General features: G+C 30.7%; 1 protein-coding gene across 7 annotated transcripts in view; it reads right to left on the reverse strand.

The window, feature by feature from the left end:
• Positions 1–13,675, reverse strand: part of LOC113518220 (agrin-like) — an 81,716-nt gene that overhangs the window by 59,535 nt on the left and 8,506 nt on the right. For 6 of the 7 annotated variants that reach the window (XR_008253741.1, XM_052902477.1, XM_052902492.1 and 3 more), the window contains exon 2: positions 11,964–12,886. Coding sequence is in view for 6 of the 7 variants with exons in the window: in XM_052902477.1 (XP_052758437.1) it covers positions 11,964–12,759 (796 nt within the window). In the remaining variant the exon portion in view is untranslated. The remainder of the gene's footprint in view (positions 1–11,963; positions 12,887–13,675) is intronic. The other variant, XM_052902471.1, reaches the window with a different exon arrangement.

Consider the following 13,675-nt stretch of genomic DNA (forward strand, 5'->3'; position numbering starts at 1 on the left):
AGTAGCACAGTAAGACACCCATAAATATGTTCAAACTGTTAATTTTCTCTTCTTATTTATTTTTTACTTATATCTGAGAAAATATTATGGAACTGTACAGATGAGTTTAAGGACTTCGTATCACTGTTATGACAAATGAATTAAACTAAATAGAAAATACATTGCGGTATTATGGATTATTATCTACCATTGTATTCGACCGATTAGAGTTCCAGTAACTTATCTATTTAGCAAAGTTATTCGGTTTATATCTATTGTTATAATCTATCCATTATTTGAACTTGAATAGTGAGTTAATTTTTAATTTTATGTAGCATACATACACAAATATATATTATTATTGAAAAACATAAAAACTTGGCCTTGTATACTAACATGATACGAACAATTAAAACAGTATAAGAGAATAAAAGTGTTTAATCAATATGTAGCAGGTATATTTACCTGAACTATAAATATGCTAGTTATTTAAATTTCAACCTGTACAAAGAAAAAAATTACATAAAATTTAGTATATAGTAAAAACAATGTTCATCCCTGCGTACTTGACACCAAACATATTGCACTCGGATGTTAAGAGTCCGATCGGAATGACGATGATCTTCTAAGAACAAGGTTCCTTATCGTAGATGTCACTTGTGTTGACATCCTACTCTACTCTTATATTAAGCAATCAATAACGAGAGCCGTGATAGCAGCCGAGTAGCTACGATAACCAATAAAAGACGCAAATATTATGTTCTTCTGATGATGTATTATTTTTATGCCACATGCTTTTAAGATCTCCTCAAAAGAAGCCTAGAAAAAATGGTACCAATAATTTGTGCCGCAACAACAAAACATTTAACTGTATTATCGCACAAAATTCACTATAGAAGAAATAAAAATATCCAACAGAAGAATAACTATAGAATGTATACTATATTGTTAAACGAATTCGTATAATACTATCAATCAATGACCTATTTCAATCCAAAAACGAATACGAAAATTAATACGGCATTATTTATATCGGAGCGTAACTAAAACAATTCTTGTTCCATTACAAAATATCGTTTATCCAGCAAAATGGAAATTAGCTAGATAAAATCAATGCAATATCATTACCAGGTTATCAGATGTCAGCGACGATTTACATTAAATTTTATGAATCACGCACAACGCCACGGTTTTGTCCCTAAACTATACAATAATTGTGTATGAAGCTATAATTTATACAACGATAATGAATATGACTAACGGTTTTGTAGCACGAAGGTTTTTACCTTAATAAGTAGCACCAAGTCACAAAAAATATGCACAAAGGGTACTGAATTATGTCTCCAAGGGAAACCTTTCATAACGTTGGACCAATGAATAAACAGTGCTGTTAATATTCATTAAAATAATTGTTATATATACAGATATAAAAATACTAACCGTAATCTACACCTTGCATAAGTATACTGAGTATTAATCGTGAATATGGTTCATCTGCGTACCAAATGTTATTCATTGAAAAACTTCATGCCATTTTTATTTACAAACAGTCACATAGTATTAGTAGAATAGAGCTTTTAATTTACTTTAGTAAATAAGGTGAAAGAAACAAGCGGACCATGAAGGGAAAGTACCCTAATTAATGAATAGGTAGGTAGTAAAATAAAAATAAACACCCTGTTTTATTGTATCGATAGGGTTAATGTTAGGGATGGATTCTCTTGATAAACATTTGTTTTACATGTATGGATAACCATTAAATGTTCCTACTTTTTTATTTAAAGTATTTTGTATATATTATATAGATAATGAGATTCTTGTAATCTTATGTAAGGAGATTAAATGGAGTGGATAGAAAAAATATGATATGAGTACTTTAAGTTTCGTAGAAACGTTGAATAACATATAGGGGTTGATGTGAAGATATATATAGGTCTAGGTACATACATAAAATGACGATAGAGAAATATTTACTATCTCTAGATGTCAATGTCTTATTAAAATTAAAAAAAATTATTGCAATGTACAATGTTCATAATGTTTCTTTCACTGTCTCTATGTAAACAGAATTATCAAACATGACACTAAAATAGCGTATTTATTTTTCTGCTATATGAAAATGTAAAGTGGATAATAGCCTACAAACATATGATATTTCATAGCTTTTTATAGTTGTATAATTGCGAAAATTTAACCCTAGTAATATTTAGGTATAATGAGAGTTTTTTTTGGAATTTAAAAATTTCCATTAATTAATAAATATTTAGTTCCTCTTCGCTCCTGAGTTTCATTTATAATAAATGATTTTTAACAGGTTCAAAATACAAACGAGTATTAACCTTTTTGGTCACTGACGCGAAAATTAGCTAAGAAACTCAGTATTTTTTCCTACCTTGTAAATTATTTTATATTATCTCTATATAAATAACCCATATAAAAAAACCTTAATATATGTATTTTATATCTTTAAATCCCTGCACTACAATAAAGCCCTTACTTCGAATAACATAAAGAAATATAATCGTTATATTATTAATATTGCAAACATTAATATTTTAATTTTCCATTAATAAAATCGCATTGAAAACGATTCCACAAAATACCTAATAGACATAAATTGAATTGAAAATCCAGACGGGCTTTCAATACATCGTTCGAGATATTGTGATTTGGGACGAGTTACCTAACAAAGTGTTAGACACGGCATCAGGCGATAACGAGCAAATGCGTGATTGCACTTGACATTCGTAATATCCGGCAGCCACTGCCCACCGATGGTATCAATTTCAATTTGTTGCGGTGCCGCCAGTGCCGCTTCTACTCGATTCGTATGAATCGATCACACTCCAGTTTCCTGTTGGCCAGCACAGGACTTAATCTCGGGATCGATTGAAATGCTCATTGGGAATCATTGGTATTTACGACGTTATCTATTTAATTTTGTGTTCAGTGAATTTTACGTTACAATATCTGAATATTGATGAAATGAAAAAGCTTTTTATTATAATATGAACAATTGAAAGACAGTGTTTCTTATGCATAAATGGTACTTTGATTACTTCAAATTCTAAAATTTCTAAAGATAAAAATAAATCATAAGAAAATTTCTGTTGTAGCTTCATAAACATAATAAAGTAACGATATAAAGGAAAAATAAAGATAAAGGGTGCGTCACTGCTGCAAGTTAAAAAATAGTCAAATTGCAACTCAAATTAAAAAATCTCTTAAATATAATTGAAATAATTTACTTCAATTATTCATGCCTTTTGCTGTTAGATTTTTTTTCTTTTTGTATTTTGAATATTGCCAGCAGTTCTCTCGATTTACTACTCTCTACTACTATTCGTATAGGTATTATATATCCAATTTCATGATTATTGAGCATTAACAATTGATCTCAAGACATCATGAGATAAGAAATAAATTCAAATTCACATTTAGAATATGAGTGAGTGTTCTGCAGTCATGTTGCTTTGTTTGCATGACTATGTTTTCATTTAAATAGTAAAATATAACATGATATAGAAACATAACACCTTTGTCATCATTTTGTCACTTTCAAGGCATTTTCCATGTATATTATTACTATTCGTGTCTATATTTACCAGAGGGTAATTTCAAAATTGCCTGCAAGAGCAACTCTGACTCACTTGTATTTCTATTGTGAATCATCTGTACTTGTATGACTGTGACATGAATTTTGCAGTAAATTACAGAATCATCATCTCAGCCATTATTTGTTCCCTGCTATTGTTTTCACCATAAACTGCCGTTAGCCACCCGCATCTACTAACTTTCTGCAATGCATTTGAGGCTGTCAATCCATCTAGTTGGGAGTTGTATTTCACTGCGTTTGTCTGTACGAGGTCGTCACTCAAGAATCTTTCTTCCCCATCGGTTGTCTATATTGTGAGCTATATTACTACTTCCACTTCAACTTGCTAATCCTTCGAGAACTTTATAGAATACAAAATTATACAATACAAAGATATATTGCTTTCTATATTCCTCAGAAAGACAAGATGTGAACGTTATCAAGAGTGTCTATATATATATATATATATATATATATATATATATATATATATATATATATATATATATATATATATATATATATATATATATATATATATATATATTCTGTAATATCCATGTTATAGTTATCACTTTCCATCAAGCTGACGGTTTGGTCGGTAATTTGCTATCTAAGTCACATAATAAAATGAAAAATATAATAAAATATATAAAAATATAATAGAATAGAATAAAAATTATTATTAGGCATAAAATTAACTTTCCGCTCGGTTAGAAGCTAGACTACTTAGACAGTAACAAGGGTTTCCTTAGTGAAAATTGATTGATTTAAGAACGAACGCGCCGTCCCGTGATAACGAGGAATTATGTAAGTTCAGCGTTTAATTAACCCAAAGTAACCGGCTTAATCCGAAATAAATCAGCTATCGAACAACAGTAAATCTCTGAAATACCTACATTTGATCAAATACTTAGTAACTCGTTCTTAATCAATAAATAAGAATCGTTTAGACTATTATTATAACATGCCAGGAACACGCTCGAGAAAGTATTACAAATTCCAATACTTGCATTCCACAAGAATTTTGTGTTCAAATGGCGTGAAAATTAATCAATCGATTAGCCATTCGCGCACTGCTTTGCTATAAAGCTGAAGTTGAACGTGACTCGTGAAACCGTCCCTCACTGCCGGTGAAAATTAATTCTCTCGCTAAAAAAAAAGCGTTGGAATCGTTCTGACTTTTCGGCGATCCATTGCATAGCGTTTCGACTAACCTGTCTGACGGTGCAGTCAGCATGCTGCAGTTTGTTAACGGACTGTGAGTGAATACAATTTCGATATTGCTTCGCTTATTGTTTCACAGTCTACTAAAATAGGACTACAGCGCTTTTTGTGCTTTCAATATACATGAAGTTTAATGACATAAGAGAATTTAAAGACATTAGTTATATTATATATTACATTATATTAAGAATATTTTTGACATAATTATAATAAAATCGTAAAGAAAAGAAAAATGTATTAAAAATAATGATGAATCTAGAACCTTCACTTTTATACGTAACTAAAAAATAAACTAAAAGTCAACTATTTCAAATCTATGTACTCTTATTACTTACATTTTAAATACTTAATTATTTACCATATTAATTCTCTACTAGGCTAGATGTACTGTACTCGTGTTATTATTTGAGTTCTATGTTAGTTAGTGAAGCGTTATTTAGAGCCACATTTGAATACTGTTGTAGTAAGGACTTATCTAGTTGATATCGTTGAACTCTGCTGAAACCACTTACACGTATTTCTCATGAACTAATAACTTCCCAAATATATCCGATTTCTACTCGTATCATAATTTAAGTGCTTGTTTAAATATCAAATCCTCAATTTACTAAATTCCAATTATAATAGATTCCTCATATAACATACTGACAATATGTAATACATATCTATGATTTTTCTCAAAATCGTCTTAATATCAAAAGCTGTTAGAGTACCATTTCCCTGTTACGCAATAAAGTACAATTTGTATTACATTATACAGATATCTACGGTACAATGATAGACAGTAGTCTACGTATACCTATCATTGTTTTCAAACAATGATAGGTATACGTATGTGAGGCTTCTTTCAAGAAGCTCTCACGTTTGACGCAACGTTCTTAATATTTTGGATTGTGCTCAAATGCTATTCGACTGATTATCATATCATAACATATCATACATAAAGAAATTATTAAAAAAACATTTAGCAATATTCTTATCACATAATAGATAATTACTTATAAAATTAAAATGTTGATAGCATTATGTATTTCTTTTAAATCATTAATTCTTCCTTCTTGTTACTAAGCTCTTTTTTTTAATAACCTTAGATAACTACTCTAATTACAGCCCTTCCCACGATCCTAATTGATAATTAATTCTAAAAAAATATTAATTAACTTAAAAAAGAAAGACAAACAATTCATAAAAACGCCAAATATCTTATAAATCTAGTTTAGCTATTGAAATATTTTGTTTTTCATTTTGGGTAAACCACAACAGGGACGTCATTCCACGAATTATACTTCAGCTGAAATATATAATTTTGTAAATTAATAGTCCTTATTGACCTCACACTGAAATATCTGCTAAAGATATTTGTTATCAATTAATTATTAAATAAATTATTCACGAGTACGATCCAATTAGGTAACAAAGTAACAACTTGTTCTCTCCTTTCCAGTGTAACAACATGCCATCATTTTGATAATATTAATATTAGTGACTTCTGAATCTATTTTGACATTAGTATTGTCAAATTGTCTTGGAAAAATATAACCTTAATGTTAATAATACAGAAATAGGTAATTAAAATAATTTTCAAACAAATACTAGGAGCCTCATATTATTTAAATTATACTATCCCCTAATTTGTAATTCATTAAACATTAGGTAATTTGAAAACTTATTACAGTAACTTTTGTCTTAGAATGGGTAACTTATGTTTATACCCATCCTGAAACTTGTTAATTAATAACAAAATAAGGACGTTAGAAATATTTAATTCCAGTATTCTAGTAAAGACATGCAATTTACATTCCAGTATAAAATAGGCGCCTTCTTTCCGACTTATCAATTCATCTGAATACTATAGTATGTGGACTTATCCAGAAAATAATAATATATAGCGAATAATTTAAGCAGTTTCAAATTCGTTTAGTTTATTGATATTTCGACTACTTATATTTACTATTTTGATAACTTCAATAGTTTTAGCAATATTTGTACAGGTGTTAACATATTCAATTTTATTATATGTTCGCAATATTTTTGGAGAAAAATGAAATCGGCGTGGAGAAGTTTAAGCTAAAATTTGACAATTTTAGTGTATATATGTGTATATACATGCATTCTATAGAATGTACCATTGGTAGTGGCTAATGAGGCAAATGATTCAAATATATAAATTTTTAGCCGTTTACGTAGTGATTACATGGCAAAACGTAGCGGAAACACACACATGTTTACGAGTATGATTGGTTAGAAGTGAAATAAATCGTATTAACATGAAAAAAGAAATTAATATTCGTGTAAAAATTAATAGTCCCATCTGGCTACCCTGTGTATCGTACATTCATCGACAATATCAGAAAGCTAATATTACCTTACAATTTACTTTACAAATTATACAAGGTTGAAATGAGAGAATGGACTTGGTAGTTTTTCTTTTATTATTTCAAAAAAGTAATTCATAGAAGACAGCAATGTGAAGAAGATCTAAAATTATAATATTTTTCATTTAAGTATATTAGAAAATTATTTCATATTGATCCTTGGAATAAAAATTTTGCTATAATATCAAATAAAATTTTAATTTTAAAGAAAGGTTGAATTGAACAAATTAGAAGAAATAAAATGCGTTGTAACCTCTTTGTGATTTTGGATAAGAGAGCACTTCCTTTTTTCATTTATTTTATATTATACAAATTACTAAAACATATTAATATCAATTGTTATTGTAAATACAATATGTTATGAATATGTTACAAAGAAGAAGACGCAATGCTGCTACTTTAGCTAAATTGCCGCTCCTAACAAAAATAAATATTTACAACTATATAAAAAATTACCATGTTAACTGGCATTTAACCCACTTTATCGCTATAAGTGTTTACCTTACGTGTATCCTGTCTTTTAAACATTATGCTTACTAACCTATAGTATATAACTATCTAAATATATAGAAAATATATAGATAATACTAAATATATGATGATGATACGTCTGTTACCTGTTTACAGTTGAACATTGGTTTTGCCAGTAGTTGACAGGCAAATTAACAACCACATTTAGACTTTTGGTTATGTTTTAAGAGAGACGCTGCTGCCTATCCCTCGCCATTAAGTTCCCTTAGTCGCCTCTTACGATACCCATAGGAAAGAAAGGGGTGGTTTATTCTATGCTAGGACCACACGACCAAATGCTAAATCATTATTAATTCCAATAGTTTCATCAACATCTATATTAATATATCACTTCTAGTATTTAATTCCACGTTAGAATTTAACCATGAATAGTTAATTCCAATAGTTTTACCGCAATTTGAAAATCCGACTCTCTGTGGCACCAGAGTGCCACTAAAATTAATGTCCTGCCAGAGAGAAAAACGAGCGCAATGGCAACACCTACTCGCAGCTACCTAACTATTTCAGTTCAATGAAATCCGATTTAAAATAGAGCTGGAAACTACAGTCGAGTATTTAATCTATGAAATAATACACTTCGTACTGATTAAGTAGTCCAATTACATTAATAAATCCTATTTATTTCTCATACTTATCCTTACTAATATTATAAATGTAAAAGTGCATTTGTTTATTTGTTACCTTATAGCACCTTAACAACTTAACCAATTACTATGAGATTTAGTACACACATACTATATGTGATGGAAAATGCTATAGACTACATTTTATTCCGGTGAGTAAACATATCTCGGTCAAACGTGACTTATATATATTTATACTTGTATGAGAATGTATGTTGTAACCTTAGATTATAAGAGCATCGAGCCTTAAAATTGGATTAACTTTTGGTCAGCTAATTGTCAAATTAGCTAACTCTTTTTTTTATTGGTGTTATACATTCGCATAAAAAGATCTTGACGTATTATTTAATAAATTAATTGAATGTTTATGCATTAAAAAGATGCAGAAATTATAAGACAAAATAAATATAGCACTTATAAAGGAATCACTCATAACTATTTATCACGCAAATTTGTATGAAAAAGTTGATCCGTTTTTCTTGAAGCATTTCTGTGGAAATACTATCTATGTAATCTAAGGTTGTAACTTAAGACTGCTACAGATAAAAAATACCAACATAAATCATGATTAAAATTAATATGTAACTAACTATAATGTAATTAGAATCTAAAGCTTGGGAAAAATAATTTTATAGATCAGCATTGTAGTGTCGAAGATATCATCATCACATTACATATCAAAACCACAGAAGGAGAGATAGTCTCTTCCCTTTTCAAAATAGCATAAAAACATCTATCGTGGTATCACAAGCAAGATACACTATGATATCTACAGTATTCTTCATGTACTTATAAAGACAACAGTTACCATTTCAGGTCTATCATTAGAATATTTGCTATCATATGTTAAATAAACATTTAGAGCCAGGATGTAACTTTATTATTATTATATCAGCTGTTAATCTTCGTCGTCGTCCACTGAAGAATATAGGCCTCTCCCATAAGGAGATTTTTTGCCAGTAATTGCCACAATTGGCAGGCGGGTTGACAACCGCAGTTAGGCTTTTGGTGATATTTTAACAGAAATGCTGCTGTCTAATCCTCGATTATTAAGTTTCATTAGTTGCCTCTTATGACACAGACGTACGGAAAAAGAAGGGGTGACCCATTCTATGACGAGACCATATGGCGTTCTATAACTATCTATTCAGCAATTAAGAATAAAATAATAAACTTCATTATATATATTTTTTTATATCACGTATCTCTTTTATTTTGCCTATATCATATTTTCAACAAATTTCAAAAAAGGAGGTGGTTCTCATTTCGTTTATATTTTATATTTATTTATTCATCAGTTGTAAACTGATTTCGAAAATTCTTTTTTTATCTGAAAGAATATACACAGATTGGTCCTATAGAAATTTTACCAAAATCGATTCGGTGGTTTAAATTTTAATATAAACAACTGGTTTTGCAACAATTGAAGTCGGCTAACATCTTCACAAACGTACCTAATCATAACCTACCCTTTACGTAAGATAAATAAGCTAAGTAAAGTTTGTAATGCTTTTAGACATGACCTTAATTACGTACGTGTATGGACAACGTATATCAATAAAGTTTTCTGTCAGGTGGACAGTCAACTTGTTTGCTGTCAATATCATAATCATTTTAATAGCCTTGGACGCTCGGATAAATTACTTTACTTATTCTTTTACCCACTACTTTGGCCACGTGATCGGGATATTTTATCGATATCCTATTCCATTCCAAATAGTACGTGTTATTATTTTTAATACGAGTATATTTTTTACAACTTTATTATTATTATATATCAAATTTCCTAAGAATAATTAAGTCGTTATAGCGGCACCAAGAGGCAACAAAACTAAAAATACTTTCAATTTTAAAATATTAGAGTTGATATCTTCCGCCCGTCGCGGGTTTGTAAACGTAAATTATGGAAATAAACAATAAAAAACATATACCAGATTTTAAGTTACACCTTCAGAAACACAACTGTGAAAACTATAATATATTAAATTTAATGTAATAAATTTTACGTATGGGAACAATTACAGAGAGAAATACAAAAAATATATAAAAAAAATTAGATTCTATACCTCTTTCTAAGATGTTTCATATAGTTTTTCATACTATCTATGAACATTATACCTAGTTTTTCGTGAATATATAACACAGCATCATATTGTCTCAATATAAGCAAATCTGCTGTGAGTATTACACAACTTTTTATTTTTTGCAAATACATACAAAATTATGATAGAAAAAATTTATGTCAATACACATAGAATCCCATAAATATTATGCGCAAGATTCAACCCGTAACAATTGGAAGTTAAGTCAATTAATTACTCTACAGTTAAGAACGTAAATATAAAGTAAAATATAGGCTGGTGTATATGAAGGGTCAATATAATAATTATACCCTATCCTATCGTTGCTTATATTTAGCCTTTGGCAACTAAAAGATTACCTACTCGAGAAGCCTAATAGATCCAGAAATAATATTCACAGTACTTAACAACTGAATTGTCTCCAAAAGATATAGATTGAAATATCTTTTTTCTTATATCGGCTTTTATTGAAGAAAGATATTCACTTTTATTACTATTTCTGAAAAGCCAGCTGTTATAAATATATCAGTTTATTAGTTATTATTAGACTTAGAACCTATTTGGTAAATATCAAGTTTTATTCAGTAGGCGGTAATCGAACGAAGTTAATCCAATTAATCAGGAAGCGAGAAAGTCGGCCGGCACGAAGGGCCAATCATCAAATATTCCGATTCTGTCATTTGCCGTTACGTCTTACAATGTATTCCTTTATTAAATAATGTAAGTATTCACTTCCTGGTTCTATTATGGAGAAAGCTTTCCGTTTCGTTAACTTTGCATGTGTCAATGTTAATGTAATTTTACCAGGCAGTACTACAATACTTAGAAAGAATGATTGCGACCGTTCTTACAAGGAAGACACTTTTTAAGGAATTTTTAAAAAACTGAATAGATACCTAATAATAGAAAAAACATAGCCAAAATATTGTAGTTTAAAAGTTTTATGATACTGATGATTTTATAATTAATGCCAGTATATCGTACCTAATTCGCTTTAATAAACTGAGTATAATCTATTGTGAGGTGCTTGTGCCTGGTGCTAACTGTATGTTCGTTAACAGTTTAAAAACTCATTTGAAGAAATATATATTTCGATAATTATCGAGTAATTGAAATATTTTCGAAACGGGCGGGCGGAATCAGTGTTCTTATCAATTGAGATACCACTTCACTAGGCAGGCATTAGAAATTAACAATCACAATGCTACCTAAGGGCGTTTGAACGCCATCTATTGGCGATAGTTTTAAACTATCGAGCCGAACCACACCGGCCAGCTTTTAGCTGGTAATCTGTGTAACGATGACGTATTCCAAAATATTAAACATTTTTTATGTATGATTAGATACTTAGTAATTTACTAATTGAAAATTTCTGTAAAAATATTATTAAAATCATTTTTCAATAAAATTATTAACTTATTGATTATTTTTTCAACTATTTTTCCTGTACTTTGATTTATCTCTGTTAATCGACATCTTGACTATGTGGACATAATCGTAACACAGTTAATAAGAAATATACATTATGATAGAAAATAATTTTAATACTCACAGTTATTCGTCAGTAAGAACCCTGTTGATACACCCAACAAGACTAGAAAAAACAGCAGCAATAGAACTATTAATGCGGGCCTGCAGTAGTGGATCCAGCAGTAGTCTTCGGAGTTAGCAGCGGGCGCATTCGAAGACCATACACAACATTTGCTACAACCACTTCCAGAGGAGGATGCAGACCGTACCACGGTACTGTTGCCTTGCTGGTTCACCACCACACCTTGTACAGGGGCGTCACTGCTCTGCGCGTAAACGGCATTATTCTTTTCCGAAAGGCGCGCAAACCCCGAACTATCGTCATCGTGAGGATTCCCGTACACTCCATACGAGGCCACCATGTCAACACCAGAAAGTGACCTCGAGGTCTCGTTACCTATTATACTATCTTGTACGACATTATTGTCAGTACTAGGCCAACACTCGCAGGAACAACGGTCTTCTTTCCGCCTCTGCCGCGGTTGTGTCGCGTCGGTCCTACGAACAGGCACTTCGGTTTTCTTCTCCTCTTCTTTTTTAATTTTGGCATCTTGAGGTATAGTTTCATGATTGACGTCATAATTTGGTTGCAAATTCTTGTGGTTTTCTATATACCAATGACGTTCTTCTGCTCTTAGCGTAGTATCGTTGTTACCCTCGTACACATCTGCGTAATTGGCTAACGGGTGGGAGGAAGGACTGTATACGGGGCCGACTGTTAGCTGCCCGTAGCCGCGATCGTATTGCGGCGGCCGGTTATTACTCGCGTAATATGTGGTGGATGCAGGCACGGTGTAATCGTAGCCCGGCCTGTTCATCTTCAATAGTTAATCGCCTCATTTGAGCTTACGCTTCACTGCTGATGACATTACGTATGATGCTATAGTCGAATTAGTTAGATAATCACTTATAATTGTTATAATGCTAATTACTATGATGCTATTTCTGACAAATTCTTTATTATTATTTAGTTTATTATACATATATATATATATATATATATATATATATATATATATATATATATATATATATATGCTTCCTTAAGATGCTATTAAAATATAGGTGCGATATATGGAGCGAAATGGAGGAAGGAAGGAAAAGCAAGTGGGTAGACAAACTTCGTTGATTTTGTTACGCGTTACACTCGGAGGCAGAAAGTTATAGAGTAAAATACACATCTGTTTATCTCAATTACCTCTCTTGTTCGACGGTGGTATTTATCTTTTGTGTTACAACAAGCGCGCGCTTGTTCGCCCTGTATACTCAGGAACATAGACAAAGAAGTAGCGACGTGTGTAAATAAACTCCCTTAACTTAAATTAACTGTATTTATTTCCCTGATTTTGACACATGAAAGTTATTTAACGTGATCACGCTACTTACTGAGATAAAAATACGAACAGGTTAGTAGTATCGGGAAAAGTCCTGATTACATTTGTTACTAATGTTACACTGTTGTTATGAACAACTTTTACCCAATCTAGAAAAGTTAATCGCATTAATAATGGAACATTGACCTTTCGACAGACTCGATAACAACATTTTCTGTGAATCTCTACGCTAGCTAGGATAATCCATCCCAATTAATTAAATTAAAAACAAACAAAAGTCATTTGTAAAAGTTTTGGGGATAGCAAGTTACGAATCGTGACTTCGACGCAGTGGAAAATTAAGGCGATGTTGTCTCTAACTCAGAATTGAAAAGGTACTTACTAACTTTTAACTACCTAT

This window comes from Galleria mellonella, unplaced genomic scaffold, assembly GCF_026898425.1.
Source record: "Galleria mellonella isolate WM207_F2 unplaced genomic scaffold, CSIRO_AGI_GalMel_v1 utg132, whole genome shotgun sequence".
NCBI classification, from domain to species: domain Eukaryota; kingdom Metazoa; phylum Arthropoda; class Insecta; order Lepidoptera; family Pyralidae; genus Galleria; species Galleria mellonella.